General features: G+C 55.3%; 11 protein-coding genes across 11 annotated transcripts; 6 read left to right on the top strand and 5 right to left on the bottom strand.

Annotated features, from left to right (window-relative positions):
* Positions 1-168: 168 nt before the first annotated feature.
* rhp42 (DNA repair protein rhp42) lies at positions 169-3,365 on the bottom strand (the record flags this gene model as incomplete). Its single annotated transcript, XM_037323023.1, has 2 exons — positions 169-1,039; positions 1,087-3,365. 2 exons carry the CDS (start codon positions 3,363-3,365, stop codon positions 169-171), a joined length of 3,150 nt encoding a protein of 1,049 aa, XP_037177756.1.
* A 723-nt stretch (positions 3,366-4,088) lies between these two features.
* On the top strand, positions 4,089-5,024 carry Zfand1 (AN1-type zinc finger protein 1; the record flags this gene model as incomplete). The annotated part of the gene is made up of 1 exon (XM_037323024.1): positions 4,089-5,024. One exon carries the CDS (start codon positions 4,089-4,091, stop codon positions 5,022-5,024), a length of 936 nt encoding a protein of 311 aa, XP_037177757.1.
* A 199-nt stretch (positions 5,025-5,223) lies between these two features.
* Positions 5,224-6,144, bottom strand: mtp-18 (Mitochondrial fission process protein 1; the record flags this gene model as incomplete). Its single annotated transcript, XM_037323025.1, has 2 exons — positions 5,224-5,908; positions 5,957-6,144. The coding sequence occupies 2 exons, from the start codon at positions 6,142-6,144 to the stop codon at positions 5,224-5,226; spliced, it is 873 nt and encodes a 290-aa protein (XP_037177501.1).
* Positions 6,145-6,643: 499 nt separating this feature from the next.
* CGCA056_v007778 (ATP synthase subunit K) lies at positions 6,644-7,027 on the top strand (the record flags this gene model as incomplete). The annotated part of the gene is made up of 3 exons (XM_037323026.1): positions 6,644-6,691; positions 6,795-6,925; positions 6,982-7,027. 3 exons carry the CDS (start codon positions 6,644-6,646, stop codon positions 7,025-7,027), a joined length of 225 nt encoding a protein of 74 aa, XP_037177750.1.
* Positions 7,028-7,212: 185 nt separating this feature from the next.
* On the bottom strand, positions 7,213-8,077 carry tropE-8 (Short-chain dehydrogenase/reductase tropE; the record flags this gene model as incomplete). Its single annotated transcript, XM_037323027.1, has 3 exons — positions 7,213-7,500; positions 7,556-7,767; positions 7,828-8,077. The coding sequence occupies 3 exons, from the start codon at positions 8,075-8,077 to the stop codon at positions 7,213-7,215; spliced, it is 750 nt and encodes a 249-aa protein (XP_037177751.1).
* Positions 8,078-8,373: 296 nt separating this feature from the next.
* On the top strand, positions 8,374-9,733 carry CGCA056_v007780 (uncharacterized protein; the record flags this gene model as incomplete). The annotated part of the gene is made up of 5 exons (XM_037323028.1): positions 8,374-8,424; positions 8,503-8,553; positions 8,603-9,297; positions 9,353-9,552; positions 9,615-9,733. 5 exons carry the CDS (start codon positions 8,374-8,376, stop codon positions 9,731-9,733), a joined length of 1,116 nt encoding a protein of 371 aa, XP_037178165.1.
* Positions 9,734-10,322: 589 nt separating this feature from the next.
* CGCA056_v007781 (uncharacterized protein) lies at positions 10,323-11,834 on the top strand (the record flags this gene model as incomplete). The annotated part of the gene is made up of 2 exons (XM_037323029.1): positions 10,323-10,553; positions 10,608-11,834. 2 exons carry the CDS (start codon positions 10,323-10,325, stop codon positions 11,832-11,834), a joined length of 1,458 nt encoding a protein of 485 aa, XP_037178164.1.
* Positions 11,835-12,588: 754 nt separating this feature from the next.
* CGCA056_v007782 (uncharacterized protein) lies at positions 12,589-14,022 on the bottom strand (the record flags this gene model as incomplete). Its single annotated transcript, XM_037323030.1, has 2 exons — positions 12,589-13,540; positions 13,637-14,022. The coding sequence occupies 2 exons, from the start codon at positions 14,020-14,022 to the stop codon at positions 12,589-12,591; spliced, it is 1,338 nt and encodes a 445-aa protein (XP_037177998.1).
* Positions 14,023-14,836: 814 nt separating this feature from the next.
* THYA (Thymidylate synthase) lies at positions 14,837-15,902 on the top strand (the record flags this gene model as incomplete). The annotated part of the gene is made up of 2 exons (XM_037323031.1): positions 14,837-14,988; positions 15,044-15,902. The coding sequence occupies 2 exons, from the start codon at positions 14,837-14,839 to the stop codon at positions 15,900-15,902; spliced, it is 1,011 nt and encodes a 336-aa protein (XP_037178166.1).
* Positions 15,903-16,866: 964 nt separating this feature from the next.
* Positions 16,867-18,126, top strand: CGCA056_v007784 (CENP-B-like protein 2; the record flags this gene model as incomplete). Its single annotated transcript, XM_037323032.1, has 1 exon — positions 16,867-18,126. One exon carries the CDS (start codon positions 16,867-16,869, stop codon positions 18,124-18,126), a length of 1,260 nt encoding a protein of 419 aa, XP_037178168.1.
* Positions 18,127-19,333: 1,207 nt separating this feature from the next.
* scd2 (Protein scd2/ral3) lies at positions 19,334-21,392 on the bottom strand (the record flags this gene model as incomplete). Its single annotated transcript, XM_037323033.1, has 3 exons — positions 19,334-20,278; positions 20,331-21,107; positions 21,234-21,392. The coding sequence occupies 3 exons, from the start codon at positions 21,390-21,392 to the stop codon at positions 19,334-19,336; spliced, it is 1,881 nt and encodes a 626-aa protein (XP_037178167.1).
* Positions 21,393-25,616: the final 4,224 nt, after the last annotated feature.

A 25,616-nucleotide genomic window follows, 5' to 3' on the forward strand; every position in this document is an offset into this window, starting at 1 on the left:
CATTGGTTGCACGAAACGGCTGCCTTCACTTCCTCATTGTGTAACAATGGCCACGGTAGCTCATATGGATCCTCTGAAGAGCTTCGCGCCCCAAAGCCAGCTGCTCGTCATCCATCCCGTGCGCTCCTAGATTCTTGCTCGTAAAAGATACACTGCGTCCGAGCTGTGTCACACATAGTCGTCGTCCGAATCTTGGAAGTCTTCATCTTCGTCGTCGTCTTCCTCGCTTTCGGAAACAACCTTCCGTCTGCGCCTGGTCGATCTTCTGGTCGCAGCTTTCGTTGCTTTCTTCGCCCGTGGTTTAGCCTTCACAGGCGCGGGGAGAGGCTCTGGCTCTGGCTGTGGCTCTGGCTCTGAAGCCTCCTCAGCGACGTCCTCCACGCCTTCCGCGCTTTCCGCGATAGGTTGAACCTCACCACCGTGATCCACAACCAGTGCATCGTCCATGTTCTCGTCGCCATCTTCGTCGTCGACGACTGGAAAGAATCCTGACGTAAACCGCTTGGGCTCGGCCTCTTCTTCTTCGTGTCCTTCGGTAAAGAAGCCGCCTGCTTCCTCCTCATCATGCCCTTCAGGGAAAAAGCCGCCTGCCATCTCTTCATCTCGCACCCGCATTGCCTCTGCATCCACTTTAGTTGACTCGTCCTGGTCTTCCTTAGCTTCCTTACTCCCGCCATGCTTCTGGAAAACAGGAACGCTGTCATCGACATGGCCGTAATCCTGCCGAATGCGCTCGACAATGCGCAACCCTTTGATAAACTTGCTCCAAAGTCGCAATGCCTCTTTGCGCCGTTTCTCGTCCTCCTTGCGCGCTCGCTCAGCTTCGTCTTTGCGGATCTCTTCCATAACCTGGTCGTGGTATTCCTCCGCAATAACCACACCTTGAATGACGGGAACCGCCATTCGGTTTCCAAATTCAAAGTCCACCACAGCTTCTGCGTAGTCAATGCCAAGCCTCTTGCAAACCTTGACGGCCCCTCGGAAAGGGACGTGGACAGCACCTTCGGGACACATGTGCTCGGCGAAAAGATCGATATTGCTAGATATTGTCAGCAACGCATTTCGTAGACATAAAGAGCAACATACCCATAATCGTTCTTCGGGATGATGCCGTCCTTGATAGGCGGCGGGATGATCCAGTCCGTCTGTTCAAGACTGTACAATCCCTGAAGAACCTTCTCGCCGCTGGTGGCTTCCGCCTCCGCGATTTCTCGGCGTCTGTTGGTTGTCGCGGCGCGGTACGGCACTCGCTTGAGGGGCAGTTCACCAGGCTTCAGTGCTCTGCCTTGCTTGTGCCACGTCTCTGCGCTCTTGACATTGACGACGTCCTTTCTCGAGAAAACTGGCTCTTCCGATATATCCCCGCCTTTGCCTTTGTTTTTGAAAGTCTTGACAGGTTTTGACCCAGGTAAGAGTGCTTCTTCGCGCTTGAGATGCCGCTCCAGACAAAACTCCTTCGACTGCTTGTAATAAGCTAGGGTTTCACTGCCCTCCTTAACCTCTTTCTTCTCGGGTTGGGCCGGAGTCAAGTCAGTTGTGTTCTCGGCCTCGTCCTCCTCTGTAAGGGGGTGTTTTCGACTGCCCCTAACGAATCCATGCATGGCAGACTTGAACCAGTCGAAGTGGTCATGTCGCTTTACCTTGCCATGGCGATTGTAAATAGGTACTTTCTCCAACGGCATTCTTGCTCCCTTCGTCCTTCCCGGCCACAATTGTTTTCTGAGATAACGAACGGTGACGTCCTTTGCTGTTCCATCCTGGGAGAAGCCGACAACGTACGCCATTACCTCCTTGGCCTTGTCTGCCTTGCCTCCGCGGGGCTCCAGAGACTCAATCAGCTCTCGGTTGGTACCAATGACATTCTTGACGATCGGGTCAACCGGCAGATATTTCTTCGTGACCGGTGACATGACTTCTGTCCAATAATGTGGAAACTCTAGGTCGTTGTCGAACTTCTTGGAAGGCGCTGATTTTCGAGGGGTTACCTCCAATTCTATAATCGAATCGTCGTCGCTGTCAGGATGCTCTAACCCAAGTTCGTCGTCTGTATCAGGCACCTCGATGACGGTCTTTTTCTGACTTGCGCGTCTCGAACTTGTCGTTTTGGACGGAGTCGCTTTCTTGGGTGCTGTTTTCGTTCCTTTCTTGGTGCCTCCCTTCGGCTTTTGACTTTCTTGACTCTTCTTGTCGCTGCTCTTAGATGTCGGGACTCCAGCCTTGTCCTTTTCAGGATCAGCTTCCTCCGCCTTCGTCCATCCAAAACCAAGTGGCTGCAAGTTTGCAACCATTCGGGCCTCGAGTCCCAGAGCCCTCATTAGAGCTGTGAAGAGCTGAGATCCTACGTCTCGGCTTCCTGTGCAGTCCTGGGCGCATCGGCGGAAGTCCTCCAAGCCGCAGATCCTTTCCCCGAACCGATCTTGGTCGTGATCCTCGCTCTCCCACGCCTTTCTCAGTCTGCCAACTCTTTCAGGGTGCATGTAGCCCCACTTCCGGATCCCGGGTGCTGTGATACGGAACCGTTGCCTCCACCACGCCACCAGCGACTTCATAAGTCGGAACAGCGGGTCGCCGTGGCTCATATCAACAGCCCCCTCTTCGAGCCTCTCTGCTTCGGCACCCCAGTCTCTCGAGTCTTTCTCTTCGGTCTTCTTTGCCTTGCCTCTGCCCCGGGTCTTCTTCGCCGGCGTGGGTTTCTTCGTCGGGGTTGGCTTCGCTTTCGGTTGCGAGTCCAGTCCACTGGTTCTCCTCCATCGGTCCACCTCGTCCCATAGACGAGGGGGGACGTGAGACATCATAATTGCCTGAACTTCAGGATCGCAAAGCCAAGAATTCCGGACAGCATTGTGCCACAGCAAGTACTGCACGTGAATGCAGTGCGTGACATTTCTGATCTTCTTTTCGCGCTTGGTAGGCCCCTTTTTGTCGCCGTAGGGATCTGTCGTAGCGCCGAAACCAGCATCCAGAGTGAGTTGCAAGTCGGTGAATCCTGTCGGCGCCTTGGCTAGGGTGTTCTTCGGAGCAGGAACGTCCTCGAACTCGATGTCGTCGTTATCGTCATCCTCGGACGGCTCGTTTGCTTCCCCCGGCTTCTGTCCATCGCCAACAGGAACATCCTCGAAATCTCCGTCGGATAGATCGGTCAGTGAGCTGTCCTCGTCGCTGTCGCACAACACCTCCAAAACAGAACGGCCACCTTTGCATGACTCCGGCGTGGCAGTAGTATCCAGATCATCGTACAGGGTCGGTTTTCGGCGTGCACCCGAAGCGGCAGGCTTGCCTTTACCCTTCGCCACCTGTTGACGTTTAGGACTCGACTTGACGGGTGACTCCTCGCGCAATCGCTTGCGCGGCACGTGTGGAGGCATCGTGCGTGGTGGTGATGAGAGGTTGAGAGCTGGCCATGCTCTGAGGATGGGAGCTCGAGAAGCTTTGCAGGGGAGATGCGACAAAACGGCAGCAACTGCGTCATTGATTTGCAGGAAACGCGAAGAGCGCGACGCACTTTAAGGGTCCGGGATCCACTCTATCGGGTCCGATTGAAAAGCGGGTCCGGGGATCACCCCTCCTTATTGCCGTTACCTTGTCTGTATGTCAGGTACAAAGTAGTGGATGTCTTAAGGAGCCGATCTAAATGGCCAATGAAGATAGGATGATATCCAAGAGCAACGGCCGTGTTTCGTTAGCTGCTAGATCCATAGTCGTGTGGGATACTTCCATCATCCCGCAAAGTGCACAGAAGTCAGCCTCAATACCCTGCTCTAGCGTCCAGCCTGTCCACGTCCTTCCATGGCAACGGTTATGGGCCACCCCCATTTCAGGCTTCCAGCGGCCGCGCGCCCTGTACTTGGCGTCTGCGCTCACCCGCCTCAGTGGCTGCCCCGCTGAAGGCAACCAACGGACCAACACTGACCAAGTCCCGCCAGCTGGCTCTTTCCAGACCATTCCGCCGCCATTTCTCAGCAACCTCGCCGTCGCCATATCTCCATCTCGCTCAGCTCAGCCTCGAGCCACGAAATCCGAGGCCTACGTACACCAGAGCACCCCGTTCACCGCAGAATAAATATTCGACACAGACGTCATCGTTCACAATGGCATCCTCATCCAATTCCGACGAGACGAGCTACGTCAAGATGGACGACTCCAAAGACGGCTTCGACGAGACCCTCGTGGGCAAGCACTGCGAATACGACTACTGCAACCAGCTCGACTTCCTCCCCTTCTTCTGCCAGAGCTGCAAAAAGACCTTCTGCCTAGACCACCGCTCCGAGTCCTCACACAAATGCGCAAATGCGGGCGCCTGGGCCGAGCGCCGCCGTCAAGCCGAGCTCGCGAAGCCCGCCTATGGCGCCGGACGCCAGCTGCGCGACCACGTCTCCGAAAAGCCATGCGCCTCGCCCCCGTGCAAGACCACCATCGGCACTTCGTTGGTCCCCGGCGTCCACTGCTCGGGCTGCAACCGCGACTATTGCCTCAAGCATCGCTTGAAAGAGGACCACGATTGCAAGAACCTTGTGCCGCTTGGCGCCCGACCCGGCTCGCAGATTGATGTTGCCGCACGGACGAGAAGCGCATTTGATAAGTTGAAAGCATGGGGAACGGCGAAGAAAGAGCAAGCAGGAAGGGCACTGCCGAAGCCAAAGCCTACGTCGGCATCGGCAAGGCTGATTGCTGTGAACAACCTGAAGAAGACGGCCAAGGGCGATGATAAGCTGGCGCAAGAGAAGAGAGTCTATCTTTACGTCGAGGCCGAGGCGGAGACTGCCAAGGCCAAGTTTCCAAAGGGTGAATTCTTCTTCTCCAAGGACTGGGTCGTTGGAAGAGTGCTAGACGAGGCAGCAAGGAGGTTACAGGTCGAGAACATGAACAACCGGTCATCAGACGAGAGGGACAAGCTGAGAGTGTTCCATGTAGAGGGGGGCAGGTTGCTGGAATTCAACGAAAAGGTCGGGGCTTCACTGGTCAGTGGTAACACGGTCGTACTGTTGCGCGGAGTTGGCCCGCCGCCCAACTTGATGGAGGTTTAACGACGATGATGAATGATGAAGTGTGTTTATAGAAGCCTTTTCCCGTATATACCCTCAATTGCACCACACGCCATAGAGGCTACGCTATACCTGGGCCAATACCATAACCATGGGAGATTTCAAATGCGCCGAGCCAGTCAATGAGTTGAATAAGTGTTCCGGTCCAATCCATACCATGCTACCCCTCTTAACGCCGGATCTAAAGTTCCTTCTCCTTGGGTCTCTTCGCCAACAAGTCTTCGCGGCCTGTGGCGGGCGCGTCACCAACGGCATCCTTGCCGCCATATGTCTCAAAGCCCTTGTGGAAGATCCACTCCACTGCGTTCTCGACAGGCTCGTCAAAGAGGCTGGGCAGGAAGGGAACGACAGCCAGACCGAGGCCAATAGGGCCCCAGGTTCTAACCCTGGCGTTCTTGACGTTCTTCATCGCCCTGCCAGAGTAGCGCACTACGCTGTGGATCGTGAAGGCCGGCAGACCCATACTAGCGATGCTCTGGAAGATTCCGCGCTGTACCATGACAGTTCGGTAGTCGTCCAACGGCGCAACCTTGCCACCGGGGACGACCTGGCTGGGGTGTGTGGCATCTGAGATGGCTTCCGGCAATCCCGTGATCTTCGCTTGCCTCTCGGTAAGTTGGAGGTGAGGGTTCAGGATGCGCTGGTTCGCCCAGTACGCCTTGTAACCTTCGTAACTGACATCACCTAGGATGTACAGCCATGAGATACCATATGCGCCACGGACAAGATAGGGATGCGCAACAGGGCGAAACGACTCGCCAATGTCAGAGGTGTAGGCGACGTATCGGTGCGCAGACAGCAAGATGGTGCGGACGCGCGTGGCGTATGCCATGTAACGAACGTTGGACTCGGTTGACTCGGGTGCGCTGGAGAAGACATCAGCAGGGCTATCGGGAGGAATCGAGAGCACGTACTACCCGTCCACTAATTCATCGAAGAAGTTTTCCTCCTTGTCGGATTTGTCGATAATGTTCTGTAGGGCTTTTGGCAGCTTCTGCCTTGGGGGGAGCTTTTCGGGGTCGAAGGGCTTGGCGCCATTCTCGTTGTTGGTCGCCTCTTTCGACTCCTCGGGCTTCTTGTCTGAGTTGCGACCCCACCACATTGTGATGGATTGCTTGTGTTGGTATACTTCGTCTGAATCAGAAATCTTCAAAAGCAAAAGGAGGTGTTGTCAGCCTTAAGTGCGCATGGATGGCGGCGGTTGGGGTGAGGGGAGCCTAGGCGATGGCAACCACCACTTTTCCATGCGTGCGCCGGAAACGCCCGCGGCATCAACCTTCTGGTCCAATGTCGGGAAGTGACGTCGGCTTCGCTTCAGCGGGTTAGCACCTTCCTGGGGTGCATGGGAGCTTGCGCCACTCTAATCTGTGGCTGAATCACCCGGGGTTAGCTGTGGCTGAACTCCCCGCTCTCCAAGCCGCGCCAGACACTGGACCAGTCTTGAAATGGCCTGACATACCAGGCATTCGACTTTTCGCAGCTTCCGAACGAATTTCGAGCTCCGAACATTGAGCCGCCATTGCAGTTTCACTCATCACCACTCCACCCTCATCGAACCAATTCACCTCCGAAGGTCCGAATACCCCTCTAATACCGCCAAAATGGTTCAGATGTACACTGTCGCCGGCCGCCAGATCGGCTCCCACTACGTACGTTGCACCTCCGACTTCGCCCGCCGCTCCCTGCGACGCCTTCGGCCGACCTGCAATACATGAAGATGCTGAGCGACTGCTAACATGGGCCAACTTACAGCTGGCCATGGGTGTTCTTGCCACCCTCTTCGGCGGCGCTATCTACGGCACCAGCGGCGGCAGCAAGGCCAACAAGGCCACTGCCATCCCCCCCATCAACGCTGCCAGCTCCGACGAGGCCGACTTCATCAAGTGCGTGATTTTGCCTGGACGTTTCGAGGGCCTGCGATTGCTGACAACATGCACAGGAAGTTCTTGGACAGCGCCGACAAGGACGAGAAGGCGAAACACTAAACGGCGGGCAATCGGACGAGTCATTGGTCCATCGCGACCTAGTGTATTCATAGAGAGCGGACCTTGGTCGACGAGAATCAAAGACATTTTCTGACCAGACATACGACAATCTACGATGCGGGCATGTTGACTTGTTCCATGTGGTCGGACACGGCTCAACAGAAGGATTCGAGAGCGTCCATGATCTACCACGGCACCATCCTGAACTCACCCTGTTCGAACTCCCAGAACGTGCCAGGCTCAGTGACCCCCTTTTCTGATTCCAGCAAGCGCACGATTGCCTCTGCTCCATCAATTGGCTCCTTCACCCCGCGGAAGTTGTTGAAGGCCGTCTTACAATGCCCTGGACTAGTGGCCCAAAAGACGACTTTATTTCCGTCTTGCCTCTGTTCTTCAGCAAGCTGAAAGTGTAAAGTCAACATGTTAAGCGCTGCCTTAGCCACGCAGTACTCCACAAGTGAGACTGGCGGGAGCTGCAGTGGCTATCAGCTTGAAGCACCCCAACAGCGGTGGTCTTTGTGCGCTCACCTCTCTAGATGCTGTGCGTGTGAGGCTGCCCCTAGCACTGGAGTTCATGATGACTCGCGGATACTCGGCCTTTCGAAGCAAGGGCAGGAAAGCCTGGGTGACTATAGCGTTTGACGTGATGCAGGTGTTGTACACAGCGTTTGATTTTGACCGAATATCGGAAAGCTCTGCCGAACCAGCAACCTCTAACTTGGCAGCATTATTGATCAAGACTGCAACAAATCAGTATGTTGGTTCAGAATGAAAGTCTCTGGAGAGAAATACCGTCCAACTTCCCATGTTTCTGATCAACAGTTGCGACAGCGGCAGTGATGCGATGCTGGCATCGTCCTCGATGTCTAGTAGGAGAACATCTAGATTGGTCTTGACACCAAGTTCTCTGAGTTTTGTCACAGCTTCATGCCCGGCCACGGTTGAACGGCACCCGATGATCACAAGAGAATCTGGAAGCCGTTCGGCTATAGCCTGGACTATCCCAAAGCCAATGCCTCTGTTTCCTCCGGTGACAAGGATTGTAGCCATACTGAACGAAGTTAAGGATATTGGCTTTCACTGGAGCAAAAGCCATGGGGGAATACCATTCAATTAATAATTGTATCAATCATGCTCAATGAGACTGTTTTCCACGGACTTAATGATATACTGTCCGCAAAGCCGATGTTAAGTTTATCGGGGTGGCGGGTGTAATCCCGACACGGCGCCGGCGCCAACTAAATGGAGGCCCGGCCGTCCCCACCCCGGTCTACACTGTTTGCGCTCCCTTCAACCGCACAAAGCCAACTTCACCAGAGCAAACACCAAGCAGAGTAGGTGCAGCGATGGCAACAGTCAAGACGACGGGTATCAAACCCGAGACAACGCTAATAGAAGTAAGCTCACGACTCGGCCAAATTAACAATCTCATCCGTTCCAGCTGCTGACGATCTTACTCACGCTACTTACATTAGATCAGAGATCGCCGAAACCAAGCGCCGCCCGGCTATTCACAACCCAGCAAGGTGAATAATCAACACCATCGACAGACCGACCTGCTAACACTAACTTCAGTCTGACGTCTCCATCATCCAATACGACTCTGCGCTGGAATCCATCATCGGCTCCAAGTCCACACACACCCTACTCCTCTCCTCTGCAGAAGGCACTGGCAATGCGTTCTTTCACCGTGGCTGCGTCTACAACCCCTCCCGCAATGAGCTCTGGACGACCTCTGCACCCCTCGCAGCAACCGACCCCTCGAGGCCCCCAACCATCCTCATGTCCAAGGTGATAATCACCGCCTCCCCGCGCGGCGATACCCTGACCGCCGAATGGGCCAAGCTCCGGCCCCCGCCCGCGATGCCGATGCCGGCCAACGGCTGTCTTGCAGCCAACGGGATTCTATGGTGCTCCCAGGGAACGATGCATCCCGGGACCGGAGGCGTGTTCCACATGCCGGCGGGGCAGCCGCCGAAAGCCGTGGCCACGACGTACTACGGCCGCGACTTCAATTCGCCGCACAGCGCGGCCGTCTCGGGCGACGGCGTGTGGTTTACGGATCCGTGTTGCGGGCACGAGCTGGATTTTAGGAGCCCGCCGCAGCTGCCGCCTTCGGTGTACTGGTACGACCAAACAGCGAGGGAGGTGAGGGCCATGGCGGATGGCTTTGTGAGACCGACTGGTATTGCTATCGATGAGGCATCGTCGACACTTTACGTTGCGGATGCTGGAGGAGTGAAGGCTGATGGGAGTCTAGATTTGGTGCAGTAAGCGTCACGCCTAAGGTGATTTTGTGGTGAATGTGGCTAACATGAGGAACAGACCAAGGAGCATCTACGCATTCGACATTGTGAAAAGAGGGGACGCAATCTTTCTGGCGAACAAGCGTTTATTTGCTCTGGCTAGGAGAGGTTCACCTATACATCTCATGTGCGAGAACGGCAACGTCTGGGCAGCGTGTGGTGACGGCATCGAAATTTGGAACAACGGTGGCTCATTACTGGGTTTGATCAAGGTGGCAGGTGAGTAACTATACTCCAAAGATCATTGGCATTAAGCAAGATATCTGACTATATTTGAAAAGGTGGCGTACAGAGTTTCTGTCGAGGGCCAGATAACACGATGTTCCTCTGTGCAGATCAAAGACTATGGCGACTTCAGTTCTCTACCACTCAGAGAAATGCGTCTCCAGAACTCTTGTAGGGTAGCAAGATATTCATGTCCAACATAGAGCGCACGACTCTGTGCCTGTCGTCCCTTTCAATTCTTTCGTGCTCACCTATCCGAGAAGTTGGGAGCATTCGCCTGCATCCAAGCAATCGATTACTCTGCCCCCATGCCTCTCCCAAACAGACTAAGAAGGCGCATGCGGCGCAGCAAAGTCACGCCGCCCAATCAAATCATTTACAGTTTGAGTTGCCTGATTAAACGATGAGCGGGTGCTGCCATGAGTCCACAAAACTTGACGATCTACCACACAGTTCCTGTTGGTTCGAATGGCACTGTCAAGCTCAGCTGTATCGCCAGTGGTCAATCATCCCTTGCCTTTTTGGGGAGATTCTGCTGTACAGCAACATGGGGTCTGCCAAGAGGTCGTTCTGCAGCGTGTATGCAGGCATTGTGATGGGGGTTACAATTGCCATATATGTGCAATGGTTTCCCTCTGAACAAGCTTGGATTTAAAGCTAATCAATTCTGATCCAGTCTCTATGCTGAAAGCCCCAATTGCTATTACCCTTCAACGATGATGGCGTCTCCTCAAAGGGACCAGAATGTACCAACAAAACCCGAGATGGCCACCCGGGAAACCTCCAAATCCGACAACGGGTCGAAATTGCTACAATGGCCACCAAGAAGGCTTGAAAACGGAACGTCCCGACACTTGGAGATGTTTATGAACAGTGTTTCGATTCTAATGGCTGTCGTTGTCGCGGTTTACGTTGGTCTTCTCTTCCGTTTTAACGGCCTCGAAATCCAAGACTCGCCGGCCATGTGGCGGTTCACACTCGAATTCAACCAACTTGTAAGGACCATCTAAGTGTCTTCATACCACATTGCATCGGGCTAATATAGATAGGCTCCCACTATTGTACCATTGATGTTCGCCTTCGTTCTAGGCCGGACCATCAGAAGCTTCGCTCACTGGAGGCTGCAGCGAGGGGAGCGTGTTGGTTTCTTGGACAGTCTTCTTGGTTCTACGACAATGACTGGGACCGTGACGACAATGATTGACATGAAGAGGGTCAGATGGTCAAGCGTCGTGTTGGTGCTCATCTGGGCGTTTTCACCTTTGGGAGGCCAGGCCGCTCTTCGAGTTTTACTCAAGAAGCCCGAAGCCGTCGTCTCTTTTGCCGAGCTCCCGTATCTGGATGTCAACACTTCGTTCCCAGCGCAATACATTGGCAGCAACATAGGAAATGCGCAGCTCCCGATCAATTCTCTCGTCTACAGCGCTCTTGGGGCGTCTGGGGAGGTCATACAGTCCAGCCAAGACACCTCTGGCAATGTCAAGATCCCCATGATTGAGCCCTTGCTTGGTCGTCATAGCACGAAGGCAGACGAGTGGATCACCTTGAACGATGAAGACAGGGCCTCGATAACCTGGTCATCACTCATCGGCATTCCCTTCGGCAATATCTCGCGAACAGGCAGGACCATCTTCAACCTGGAAACTTCGTATCTCAAGATGGACTGTCCCATCTTCAAAGAGACTGAACATGCCAGTGAACTTGTGGTCGACGGAGGATTGGACTGCACAATACCCATCAATGGGAAAACGTTCAACTGCAGCACACTCACCTCCTGGGGAGGTCTGTCGACAACGCCGTACCCAGACGGTAGAACAAACGGCACTCGTCAACGCTGCATTGATCCCACCGCGTCGGCGCGCGACTTTCATTACTTTGACTGGTCACCGGCAAAAGACGAGCCAACATATGCCAATTGCAAGATCAACTCTACGTACGTCGAGACACAAATCGCCTGCGACGGCTACGACTGCATCCCCACGGCGATACGATCGTCGGTCTCGCCCGGGAACCCAAGCGCCAACTTCACATTCTTCGACAGCTGCCAGAGCGACAATGAACTTGCCAGCTTGTACTTTCAGAACCTGTTCAAAAGTCTCACAGATCCTACCAACCGGCAGAAGAGCCCGTCGATTATCCAGACGTACATAGTTGATCCGGAGAAGGGGCTCAATGCAACGGCGGTCTTCGACTTCCCGCGGGCGATCCATGCCGGGAGAGAGAATTTTGAGATTCGAATGGCGCAGCTTCTCAATACCTACTGGCTAGCACCATAGGAAACGAGCCCCTTGTCTTGGGGCATCCGGAAAACTACGATATGCTGAGCTATCGCAACACGGTTCACGCGACCAACTTCACCTCGACAAACGCGACTATTTTCACGCCGATCACGGTTCTTCGATATGACACCACGTGGATGGTGATACTTATCATATCTGTTGTTTTGTTTACCGCGGCCATTGCTGGTCTTTTGATAGACTTTGGGGTCTGGGTACCAAAACTGCTCTTGAACATCAGTACGCTAACCAGAGGGAATCCCAATTTCGGCGTACCTGCAGGTGGGGGAGCATTCACGGACGAAGAACGGTCCAGGTTCTTGGGAGGCTTGAGGGTCAGATTTGGAGATGCTGAGATGAGCGGCGACAAGCATGATGTTGTGATTGGTGATTGTGTAGAAGATGGTGGGCGTGTAGCCAAGTTGACTCATCGAAGGCTCTACTTATGATTCATCCTATCGGAAGGGATAATCTGGTTAAGTAGGGGTAGTATAATGCCACACATGTCCCTAACGTCCTTGCTTGTCTCTTTCGTCCTTGCTATCCCCGTCGTCCTTGCTGTTCCTGTCATCCTTGATGCCCTGGTCTGCCCACATGGCAAATATCTTACTTCCAAGTTAGACATTGTCTAAGTAAGAACAACTGCTTATGACTGAGAACAGACAAAGAGGGTTACCAAATTTGACATTATGAAACGTCTATGGCCATATCTACAAATAAGTTTGAGTTTGATGCAATGAGGCGATCTGGTCTTTCAACGATCAAGACGTCTACAGAAGCCAAATTCCTCCAGCATATGCCCGACGACAACCATGCCACCGATGGCTGGGGTGAAGAGAATGCCGGCGCCAATGACCACGTACAAATAGAACGACGTCTCTACCACCCAAAAGTACTTGGTCACCAACCAGTCTATCGCTCGCTCCATGAATGTCGCGTTCTCGAGTGCATACGCTATCGCGTCGTTCGCGCCAATCTTGTATACGCCGTGTATCTCGGATGGGAATATCGTGCTGAGTCTGATCAGGGGCCCCATGACGATGCCAAATCCCAGCCAGGAGAGGACCCAAACTCTTTGGTATATCGTGCTGTGGCCCGGGTCGAAGCCGGTGAGCGCGGCGACGATGACGAGCGGCGCCAGTAAGAGAACTGTCGTCACGGCGAAATACGAGGCGTGGGCTGCTTGGGACGGCCAAAATGTCCTCAGGGGCTCCTTAATACTGTCAAGGTCGACGCTGGCTACAAGGCCAGAGAACCTGCCGCCCTGTCTCCTTGCCCTGTCGAGGTCCGGCGTGTGTACCAAGTAGATACAGTTGTACTCGGGGGTGAGGAGCAGGGCTGTCAGGTTGACCAGAGACATGAAGGCGTAGGGCGCCACAGTGACACCAAAGGCAGCGTAGCCATACCTCTGCAGCTGATCACCGCGAGTCCGGTATACCGTCGTGATGCCCCATATCGCTTGTCCCAGGGCGAAGAGGGCCTTGGGGATGTTGTAAGTACTGCCTAGCTGAATATTTGAACGGTCGAGGTGGTTGGCCGTCGAATCCGGCGACGGCTTCAGCGGCGTTCCAACAGGCACCTCGACCAGAATGAAACCCTTGGGCAGCACGCAGGTCCCGTGGATGGTGCGGGAAGAGTGAACCCAACGACCAGCCCCGCGGAAGCGAGACCGATACCAGGGCGGCGCGGAAGTATCGGTATCGTACCTATGCATTGTAAAGTTAGATGCAAGAGAACTTGAATTCTTTTTTTGAGTTTTATGCGGGTTTCCCCTTCTGTTTTCTCTTATGGTTCATACTAACCAGCTTCGGGAAGCCCTATTGAATCTCATCCTCCTCAACGACCGCTCAATCCAGGAGACTTTGGAGCGTTCTGTTTCGTCGACGACCATGCAAAGAGCGCCCGCCCGCGTGGCCCGGCTGAGTTCATCGCGTCTGACGGTCCCGGCGTGGGAGAGCAGCCAGCGGGCGGCGCGCAGGGAACCGGTGCTCGGGAGGAAGAGGGCCGTGATGACGGTGAAGCAGGTCTCGAGGACGGATTCTCCGGGCCGGCTGGGGAGGGTGAGGGCGTGGACAAAGTAATTCGTTGCATAGAAGATGATGAAATCGCTCCAGATTGGGGGATTGCAGAGGAGGCGGGGGTCACCGTGGTTGACGGTTCCCGCGGGGACGGTGATTGTGATGTTCATCGTCAACTGGAGCTGTGGGTTGGGCAGATCTCATGTCTCTGTGTGGTTGAAGAAAGAATAGGAGTTTTGCTTCTTAGAGCTTCTTAGAGACGTAATGTTGAATAACAAGAAGACATGGCAGCATGAATGGTAGAAAGAGAGGGTGGAAAAGACAAGAAACAAAGTCGACGAGGCCCCCGGGATCGATGACGTTGGCAGTGAGAACCGAGAAACGCGCACTCGCGCCTCAGAGACCGGCTCTTGAGTTGAATGTAAAAACGACAGCTTTCAATCCAAGATTTGGTGTCATCCAGAGGAATTGAGCAACTTCATGTTTCCGAATATGAAGCATCACCCAAATGGAATGCTTAAGAAACTAAGTGCATGAGGGGGAGGAGACAGAAGAAGACATTGAGGACGCATCGCCACCATGTCATCAATGTGGAACCAGAGGCCTACGTCTGAGCACAGGAGAAAAGGGACCGAATTGAAAAAAGATCCGACGATATCTCATTCATGAGATGCGTTGAAACAAAGCTCAGCTCTGGGCTGAGTCTTCTTGAGCCGCTATTCGCCGGGACTTCAGCAGAGACGGAACAAGCTCCAGCGCATGAGAGACGCCACTTGCCTCGCTTGGTTCCGGTGCAGGCCAGAACCTTGTGGCGTTTCTTATCTTATCGGAGGCCAAGCTGAGTCATCAACCCCCACCACTAGCGCAAGCACTTAAACTTTCGACGCGTCTGGACGCGTCTTTGGATTGAGCATTCCACTCAGAGCGACCCGACGTATCCCACCACCATCTCCCAGGTTCAGTAAGAGACGAACACACATCACAATGGCTCCTACTGCAGTCGAATCCGCCAACATGTCCGCCCCCGAGAACCCAACAAAGCAGAACGGCGGCAGCCCGGCCAAGCGCCACGAGGAGTACCAGTATCTCGACCTCGTCCGCGAGATCCTCGAGACGGGGGAGCACCGACCAGACAGGTCTGAAGCCATCGCATAACCACCAGCAATGCACTATCACTGACGAGAAACCCAGAACCGGCACCGGAACCTACTCCATCTTCGCCCCGACGCCGCTCAAGTTCTCCCTCAACAAGGACAGCGAGCCCCTCCTGCCCCTCCTAACCACAAAACGCGTCTTCCTCCGCGCCGTCATTGCCGAGCTCCTCTGGTTCGTCGAGGGCAATACGTCGTCCCTAGCCCTCAGTGAGGCCGGCGTCAAGATCTGGGACGGCAACGGCTCCCGCGAGTTCCTCGACAGCGTCGGCCTCTCCCACCGCGAAGTCGGCGATCTCGGCCCCGTGTATGGCTTCCAATGGCGACACTTTGGCGCGGAATACGTCGACGCAAAGACGGACTACACAGGCCAGGGCGTCGACCAGCTCGCCGAGGTCATCCACAAGCTCAAGACGAACCCCTACGACCGCCGCATCCTGCTCAGCGCGTGGAACCCTGCGGACCTGAAGAAGATGGCCCTGCCGCCGTGCCACATGTTTGCCCAGTTCTACGTCTCGTACCCTCGGGCACGCGGCGCGGCGCCGTCGACGGACGAGAAGCCCAAGGGACACCTGCACTGCCAGCTGTACCAGCGCTCTTGCGATATGGGGCTCGGCGTGCCGTTCAACATTGCGAGCTACGCGCTGCTGACACACATGATTGCGCGCGCGTGCGATCTGGTTCCTGGCAGCCTCACGCACGTCATGGGCGACGCGCACGTTTACGCGGACCACGTGGACGCGCTCAAGGTGCAGCTGGAGCGGGAGCCGCGGGACTTCCCGATGCTGGAGATCAACAACAGGGAGGCGGGTTGCAGCATTGATGGGTGGAAGGTGGAGGACTTTGTGGTCAAGGGCTACGACCCGCATAAGACGATTGCCATGAAGATGTCTGTGTGAGAGAAGAGAGGCCTATGCGTTGCGTTCCCGGGGGATGTTTGACGGTTTGGTCTGATTTTTTTTTTTTTGGGGTCGGCATTTGGAGGGGTGTTGGGATTTGCATTAATGGATGCGACACAATGAGCTGCGATGAGCATGAAATATGCGGGTGAGGAGAAATGACGATTGTCCTTTGAATAGAAAGCATTGCGGGCTGGCAGACAATGAGAGTAATAGCAAGCACACAAAGATAGATGACTTGGCTTATCGCAAATTTTTGTTTGCCTCGCATGCTTGCAGCCGAGTCAAGTCCTGGGTGTCATCGAGTTAGTAAAGATTTGATGGCGGCCCGATTGCTGCAAATTGGCTGGCATTTCGGTCACCAATGCGACCGAAATACACCTAGCAGCAGCACCAGGTTTGGCGGGTGAAGACGGCATTTGAAACAGCAGCAGTACAGTTATGCACCGGGTAATGCAACAAGGCCTGCTGGTGGGAGCTTGGGCCAGCCACCCCTTTGGCGATTTCGCAGCTCCCCATTGGATGCATAACGACACGACATGCAACCTTGGCCAGCAAGCTGCGTACAGTGCGCTGAACCGTGCCTGGCCCCCGACTGCCACGGCCTCGCTTCTCTCCGGGTGCTAAGTCCCCTTGGTCCCCCGTCCACCCACCAAGTTTTCACTTTCGACGCTTCCTCACCTCCTCCTTAACCGTCACAACCTCCACACCAACCAAAACCTCACTACGGATACAACGATTCCTTCAATTGAATCACAAAAAAAAGGGCACCGACTCTGCCTTATCACATCCCGCCCTCCCGCCTCTGCCACCCCGCCGCCAGCAGCGCGCATCGCGCCTGGCAAGCCGACTTCTTTCCAGGAATACCACCGACCCCCAATCGAAGACCGCCCTTGACTCCCCTCTCGTCGTCGTTGTTGTCGTCGCCGCCGCCCTCGCGCGCGCGACGTGATCCGAGCCACTCATGTCCGCCGCCGCAGTTGCAATGGCCGACCACGACCCTCACCCACACAATGGGCACGACGCGCAGCACGATGCTGCCCACGACCTCCACTCCTCCGATCCCGATGCCAGCGCCCTTGGCGGTCCTGGTCCCGATGGAGTCGACTCCCCCGTATCCACCCCGAAAGAGCGCCACTCCCTCACCCTCGACCAACGCCGCGCCCTCCGCCGCTGGGCCAACGCGCAGACCATCCGGCCCAGTCACAAGGCCTGTATAGACTGGTTCTACAACCAGTACGGCCAACACATTTCTCAGTCTACCGTATCCCACTCCCTCAGCCCAAAGTATTCGCGTCTCGACGGCGACAACCCCCAACTCAGCGGGTCGCGGCTGCGCTTTGGCAACTGGCCTGATGTCGAGAAGCTCGTGCTTAGGTGGTACCAGCAGGTCCAGGCCACGGGACGCCATCCGACGAACGAGGAGCTCGGGGAGAAGGCCAAAGCCATCTTCACGGCTTTGCCACGCTACAAGGACGAGACCCCGCCCGAGTTCTCCCCCGGCTGGATTCACAGGTTCAAGAAGCGGTACGGACTGCTTATTAGGCGGCAGAGACGTCATGGCGAGGGCGGGATGAACCCTGCCGACGACATCGGATACCTCGCCGACTGCGTACCGCGACTGATGGCGCTCTCCGCCGAGACCAGCCCCGCCGCCATTCGCGAGTCCGTCATGCGAGCTCTAGGTGTCGAGGCAAGTTTGCAGACCTGTGCCCTCGTCCGCGACGAGGTCCTCCGCAGAATCAGCAACGCATCCTCAACAGGCCCGCTGTCCCCAACCACGGCGGCGGCAGCAGCAGCAGGTGTCCCGCCTCCGGACCCACACAGCGCGGACGCGAGCATGGTCGCACCCCCCGGCAGCGACACGCCCATGTACGGCGACGAGGACCCCGACATTGTGCTACAGAACGCGCTGCGCCAGCTGCAGCAGGAGGAGGCGGAAGCAGAGGCCAACGCGGCCGCGGCACGAGAGGAGCGCGAGCAGCGTGAACGCGCCCAGGGAACGGCCGCTGCTGCGCTGGCGACGCCCGCCATCCAGCGGGCCGCCTCCACGGCCTCGCGATTCGTCCCATCGACGCCCGAGCTCAACCTGACGCCAATTAAGAATGACGATCCTGTCTCGGCGAACGAGCGGCCCCTGCGGTGTCCGTTCTGCGTGAACCAGAGGATGCTTCGGACGATCAAGGAGGCCGTGGAGCACATGTCTACTCACGTAGTGGTCTGATTTGAGGATTTGAGTGAAGCACGGGAGTTTGATTACAGCCGGCTTCCCTGGAGGAGGAAAGGAGGAAAGGAGGAGAGAAGAGAAACGAATGAGAAATACCCAACTTTGTGATTATCAATACTGGCGAGTCGGATCGTCTAGAGTACTTCTATTTTCTACGGGAGCAAACTCACGTGCTCTTGAACAAGCTTGCGGACTTTCCCAACCCATCGAAAAAAGGAGGCCGACTGCTTCTTCTCTCACCACCAAGCGCAGGTTTATTTCGCAGGAATCATGAGGAATGCATGAGATCAGGAGCAGGGCGCGGCATGGCGCACGAAGGGAGTTTTTATTCGCTACCCTGTATGTAGCCTTATAATCAAGATTTTTCAACGTTCACTGTGTATTCCTCTCTGCCTGCTTTGCAACACCAAGATGAGATGTTCTCTCGCAGGCGCTCATTACTCGTCAGACTGCAAAGACTAGTCACTTTATTGCACACATGCATATACTTCGTCACATTTTGTCGTCGGAAAAATGTTGAACTGGTTGATCTTTGTCTCTTTCTCGCTCAAGTACTGGTGTTGCACTATCATCCACTGACTTTCTGGCTCATCCGCATCATCCCACTCATCATCAAAAGAGCCCTTCTATCCTCTGGCCTTCTCCTGTGACGCAGGGCGTGAGGGACCAGAGAAAGGGCCCTTGGCAAACTCCCGTGTCGATAAAAATGGAAGAAATATGGCAAGTCAAGTCTGCCGTTTGCCCAAATATAACGCCCGCCAATGTCCCCATTTCCCATATCCTCATGATGGAAGCAATTCCGTCTTGCGTCTTTTGAGAAATTCTTGGACATATGGACCCCCGGGGGCCGCATCAATAATTCTTCTTGTTTTCCCGTCATCAACATCAACATCAGTCGAGGAAAATCGTAACTAGGGGACCTGCCGAGGCCAAAGAAGCGTAAAAGAAAAGAAAGGTAGTCGCTGGCGCGTGAAGGAAAGTCGATCCACTGGCATCATGGTCGCATGTATATCAAGTCCAGCTACTAAGAGAAAACAATATAGAAGTGAAATTCGGCCATCACCTGTATAACAAGACAGAGTGTGGCAATGCGTCGCGTGCGCTGGGAATCATGAAACAAGAATGCAATGGCGGTCGGGAATATGCTTTTCTTCGTAGACAGTCGCAGAAACCATTGGGGACCACAAGCTCGCGTGCGCCTGAATCATACTTGCTCAACGTATAGCAAGAGCTTGTCGTTACGGTCCAGAGCAGTGTCGAGATCGTTGTCGCTCATGAGATTCGGCTTTTCTCCAGTCCGGTCGTCCTTGTAAAAGAGTTGGATCTCTTCTCCGACAGGAATCTTGAGTCTGTCTGAGATCTTGTCGTAGAGCTGCTGGAACGAGATGTCGTTCGGCACTCGGATGGCGATGAGGTCACCGTTGAAGTAAAGCTTAATCTTCATGGCCTGGGCTTGGGCAATACCAGGTGAGACAGATGGCTGGGTTTGGGACAGCGATGATGGCTGCCGAGTCATGCCTGGCTGGCCCATAGATCTTTGCTGTGGCGCTGCGGAAAGCCCCGCGTAGCCGTTTCCGTTCAGGTTATTCCTCGACGATTGTCGCGACGCACCGTCCGCCGGCGAATCCGTCGACGATGGCTGGGAGCCGCCCGATAGTCTGTACTCATCTTCGTTCGGTGCGTTGGGGTCGATTTCGTAGTCGCCCTCTCTAGGTGCGAAAAACTGTCTGACGAGGGGGCACCTGGCGATATACGCAGGTTGTGCGAGGAGGTTCTTAACGTAGGCATCCAGATTGTGTAGGCGACCCTCGGTAATGGCATCAGTAACGTAGTTGACGGGCCCCGGCATGTACGGCAAGGTGCGCTTTTGCGTTCCTGTGTTGCCTGCCTCTGCGGGAAACTCGGTGAGGAGTGCGATTTGGAAGTCGTAAAAGTCCTCGTAGTATCGAGAGAGCTCCCAGTGACGGCCATCCTCCAGCACAGCCTCAATGACAAACCAGTACTTGTCCTCGGCAAAGCAATATCTGGGGATGCGGGCTGAGATCGGGGCATACAACTGGTCGGCGGATTTGGTGTAGGGGGTAGTCGGCTGCGATGCCGCCTGTTGGGAAGTTCGTGATTGTTGGTAGTTCGCCTGTTGTTGCTGCGGCTGCACGACAAGTCAGTTTGATACAATTGAGAATGGGGTGGGTTTGACTTACGAAACTGTTACCGGTCTGCTGGGAGCCACGACGTTGGCCTTGCTGGATGCTCATGCGCTCCATGCCTTGCTCCAGAGAACCTTGCTGTGGCGCACCACCGACATCGAACTTGCCCAGCGTAATGCTGCTGTTCTTGTAGTCGGCAGCCATCTTCTTCCATTCCTCAACCTTGGGGATACCCGCCTTCTTGATAGCGTCTGAAGCATTGCCAACAGCGCTGTCCGTTGCCATGTCGCGAATTTCGACAAATGACACGGGGATAAGACCTGGCCCACCAAGTCGACCGATAGGCTTTGCAACGAACCACTCGGGGTTGGATTGCGCGATGACGATGATGGCTTCACCAGCCTTGGCTTCCAGTTCGTCGGCGCGCTCTGCAACAAAGTCGTACATTACGATGCCGTAAACCATCGCGCCAGATCCCTTGCCAGCAGATCTGGACAAGCGCTGCATCGCAGGAGGTGATTGCATGGCACCTGGAGGCGGTGCGGCTTCGGCATAGCCGGAATCGTGGTCGGGGTTCTTGGAAATAGTCGGTGACATTGTTGGGGGTCGGGGCAAGCCGCCACCGTCGGACTGGCCGCTGTCTCTCTCTGTACGGCCCAAAGCCTGGAAAAACGCGACAGGCACGAGACCGCGAGCGTCGGGCAAGGCTGGGTTGCAGGCTTCGTACCAGTCGGAGTCGTTTTCTCTTCCGATTACGTGGAAAAAGTCGCCTCGGGAGAAGCTTAATTCCTGGTTGGACTGGGCTTCATAATCGTATAGGGCTCGGATAACCTGGAGGCGGGTCTTTGGTTAGCAAGCTGGGCGTCGTAAGCTTTCCCCCCCGGTTGCCCCCTGGTTGGGTTGGGCGCGGCATCCAGCGCTGGGGAGAATGGTGGAGCGGGCAGATAATTTACACACCTTCTTCGGAGGGACGATGGCAACGGCGGACTTTGGGGCGATGCTGATTTTGGCATTGTCCTTTTCGCCCTTGATGGAGCGACGGAGGGCCTGTAGTAGGTGAGGCATCGTTAGTAGATGATCGGAGAAGCGATTTCTGGCCATCGATTCTCGAGACATCTTGCCTGAGCGCATGCGGGGTCAGGAGCGCGAGGAAAGAAGGAAGCAGAGTAAGTGACAAAGTCGCAGAGCCGATATGAGCAATGCAGCTTTCGGCATGAAAATGTCAATCGCGCAGTGATGTGTTGTGGAGGAAATCGCTAGCACACGTGGTGATGGTTATATGCGCGCATCTGGCTTCATACGAGGGAAGACGAGGGGTGTGTGTGGTTGAAATGGGGGGAGGGGGGGAATGAGACGGAATGCAGCGCAGCGCAGCGCAATGCAGCGGCGGTGGCAGGCAATATTAGGAAGAAGCACAGCGGCAGGTACCAGAGGGGACGATGAATCACGAACCTTCATCTTGTGTGACACTCCCTCTGGATGAGGGTAAGAGTGAGGGCGAGGGCAGTCGCAGGCGTGTAGAGACTGGTAACCGTAACCTGGCGAGATGGAAATTGAATGCGAAGCTCGAAATGGAAGTGGTGACGGGGGGGGGGGGGGGGGGGGGGGGGGGGGGGACGGGGGACCGGACGGGGGACCCTGTGGCACCACGGAGAGTCGATAGGAGGTTAGGGAGCGAAATGTTCCTTCCGCACAGCCTGATTGGGCGCAAACAGGGGTTGCAGCAGAGAATCGGTGCGACGACGAGGACGACGAAGACGACGACGACAACAGGCAGGAAGTGCTTGAGGTGTGGTGTCTATGTCTCGTTTTGCGTGTGTCGCTGGTGGACGTCGATGCTGCGGCTGCTGCTGCGGGAAGGTGTCGGTGTCGCAGTCGCAGAGGCTAAGGCAGTTCCTGCTCTGTCGCAAAACAAGCCGAATGACGCACGGAGAAGGCGCTGGTGAGAAGGTGCTGATGTGGTGGTGGTGGTGGTGGTTGCTGCTTGTTTTTTTTTTTCTTTCCCTGGTACCCAACTGAGGAAGGAGGGGAGGGGCCGGGCTGATTGATGCCGGTGCAGACGGGAAGGAAGCAGGAAGGGAGGGGCGATGATGACCGGGTCGCACTTTCCTGGAAATTGCGCTGTTCGCTGAGTCGATGCCGTTGGGCGTCTGAGGGGAAAATTCCGAAAAAGGAGGGAGAATATTGTAGAAAGAAAGGAAAACCCGAAAAAGGAACGGCTGGGATTGGGACGTCGCCTTCCTTCGGTGAGTTGACGTCGAAGTCGAACTTTGTTCGAAGTTATTGGTTGTTCGTTCCCTTACAAACTTCCTACGCTGCTCTGCTTCTTCTCGGTTCCAACACTCGGATTCTCTGTGTGCTGATGCCGAACGTTTCCACGCAAACACAGTCTCTTTTTGTCGACCAACAAGTCCTTCCGGCTTTCCCGCTTTGAGGCAACGTTGTCCAGTTCTCTTTCTGTCCTCTGGCTGATCGATCGACTGACCGGCGTGCTAGGCTGTCTCTCCCTGGTTTTCTTATTCCGACTCGGAAGCTGGCTGTCTGTCTCTCGCTCTCGGCCTCCGAAACAAGATGCCCGCAAATCAACTCGGGCTACACAGTGCTGCTCGTTGGGGTCGCAAGAGTTGGCAGTGCGTATACACCTAAGCGTCGCTCCTCAGTCTATGACTGTCGTCCAAGGTCCAAAGTTGAAGTTCGACTACTCGGCGAAGTGCAAAGATTGCGCTGGAATGCGGCGGGCCGGCTGTGAGCGAAGTGAATCGACCTGGAGGGGTGAAGGGAAGGCAAGGGAAACACGTCAAGAAAGGACGGCGGACGGGCGAGGGTAGAAAAGGCTCGTTCGCCCAACCCAAGCCTCTTTACCTCTGGCAGACCAGCTGCCCAAGCCGGGGTACCTGGGTACGCACCACACGCTAATACTACCCTACGCCCACGCAGCCCGCCGTACTTAGTACGCACTTCCAATCCCCGGGATGCGCTCCCAAATCCCACAAGACCAGACGAAAGGGAAGCCCACGAAGCCCAGGAAGGGGGGGAGGGCCCGGAGAGGGGGGCACAGCTGCACCGCAACGGTTGGAAATGGGCTTGCCTGGTGGGACTCCCCGTCTGCGCAGTCACCAACCTAGTTACCACTCAAGACCATGCCCGCGAGGTACCCTGGTCTGTATGGTACACAGTACCTTACCTGTCCTGGCCTGTCCGTTCGCTGGGCGTGGATGGGTAAATTGCGCTAGGGTTGCGGGTGGGTGTCCTGACTCCAACGAGGGTGTCGGCCTGCAGATTATGGGTGATGCGACCTTCGTGTGCGTCTCTCGGTCCTGTCGACGTCGACGAGGGTGAGTGCTCTTGACACAGCCTGGCTAGCAAATGTTTATTTTCTAACCTTGGAATCGCTGCTTCCACTCCTCATCAGATTCTTATTCCCATCCGGGTATCAGTCCATATTCATGCCTTGCGCTCTCAACCTTTCCCGGCGGCTGTCACCACTGCCATCGCATGCATGACCGGCGCTGACCAGACTAAAAAGCCCTTCGCGCCATCCCGTAACGCAGTAACGTTCGGGACTCACCCGTTGCTGGACAGCTAGACAGCAGCCAGACAGCGGCGGCTCACAGGCACGGAGACTAAACCGACTTGTGTACGGATCGGGCATTGCGCGAAACTCAGCGGGCGTGGCAACCACATTAGCAGCCCTCACCTCAGATGGAAAGCTTAATCGCTAAGAGGGCCTCCGGAGTATGGTCGAACGGGAGACGGTGATAACGAAAGAAGCTACATGTGCTCCTGACTTCTACTGTCAATCCTCGGCTCTCAGTGGACAGCCTGGATGTTAACGCGACAGTCTTGTGCCTCGCCCGCGTCCTACGGGCAGCTCTGGTCGCATGCCACTTGCAGCTTGGCCAACGACAGAGTTCAGGGACGGCTTCCTCTCTGCCAGTCATATCGTGCAGATGCATGTCTCGCCTTCATGCTCCCAAGCCTCATGCCGGTGGCTGCACCGGCTCTCCAAGCCGAAGCAACGCATCTGGGGATGCTCGGAGAGGACCTGATGGATCCGTGGAAACGGCAGGGCAGGGCAGCCCCCAGGCCCCAAACCACCAGAAATCCCGGTGCCGTGCCCTATGACGGCACTGTCGTATTCTTACAGGGCAAAGCACCGTGGCTAACAGCAGGAGACACACGACGACTCGCACAACTGACACGAGGTATGGCTGGGTCACCACTGAGCAAGCAGCATCGCATCGCATCGCAGCGCAGTTCCAAGACACACCATTCCGTTTGCTCAGCCCTCCTCTGTGATATTCCCATCGGCATTCCATCGCAAGACGACGACTAGCATCTCGTGCCGTACACCTTCTTCAGAAAGCCAACAAGTGCACCTAACTGTCTTGTAGCTAACCGAACTCTCATTCAGCAGCTAGAAGGACAATTATCAACCAGCAGATGGATCTAAGGCTCATCTTGGCTTCCCCTCGTCAACACTCATGGCCATTCTTTTCCCCCGCGGTTGCACAGCTTTTGCCACTGTCTTCCTGGGCACGCACATGGCATCTCCTCCGCTAAAACACAGACCTTCTGCTCTCCATCAACACCCCATCTGAATGACATTGACCTTACACGCCCCCATGCGAAACAACGGCACGCGGCCAATAGCATCAGTGTTGAGCTTTTGACACTTGCTTTTGCATGAACTGACCTCTTCTTTTAAACAGCTTATCCCTTCAATGGCCGAATTGTCAAGCTTGGCTCATATCGCAGTGCGACGCAGGGGACTGGACAAGAGAAGAGACTTGGAGCGGCATCTTATCGATTAACGCAAAGACTCTCTCGCTCCCTTGTGATCCCGAGCAATGCAGCAGGACGGGGTATCCTGTACCTCCCTCCATCTATCGGCCACAGTCTAACAGAGTTCTTCCTTCTTCGCAGCCAGGAACAGCTTACCATTCAGCACCAAGAAATGCCTCTCTCCTGCGACCCCTGTTCTTTGCGGCGGACCCGGACGGTTTTTCATAGGACCCATTGAGTTCCAGCCTAATGACTGCAACGGCCCAGTCAAGGTGCCATTTCGGTCTCAACCCAACGACCGTCGAACCTTGCCACACGGAATCCTTCCCCGGCTGGCTGGATTCGCTACAAGCGACAAGCGAGTGCACTGGATGCTAAGGATTTGCAGGCTGAGGGCACAAGGCGTACGCGGCAGTCTCGGGGTATTCCCTTCAACCTCTAACGCGCCTCTCCATCGAGACTTGAGGAATAAGGAACTAATGGAGTCACAAATTGGTTCAATGCGACGCAGGCTTCGCAAATTCACACCAAGCTGGCGTACTCGATGAACCAGGT

This window comes from Colletotrichum aenigma, assembly GCF_013390185.1.
Source record: "Colletotrichum aenigma strain Cg56 chromosome Unknown KSG_Cg56_contig05, whole genome shotgun sequence".
Classification (NCBI taxonomy): domain Eukaryota; kingdom Fungi; phylum Ascomycota; class Sordariomycetes; order Glomerellales; family Glomerellaceae; genus Colletotrichum; species Colletotrichum aenigma.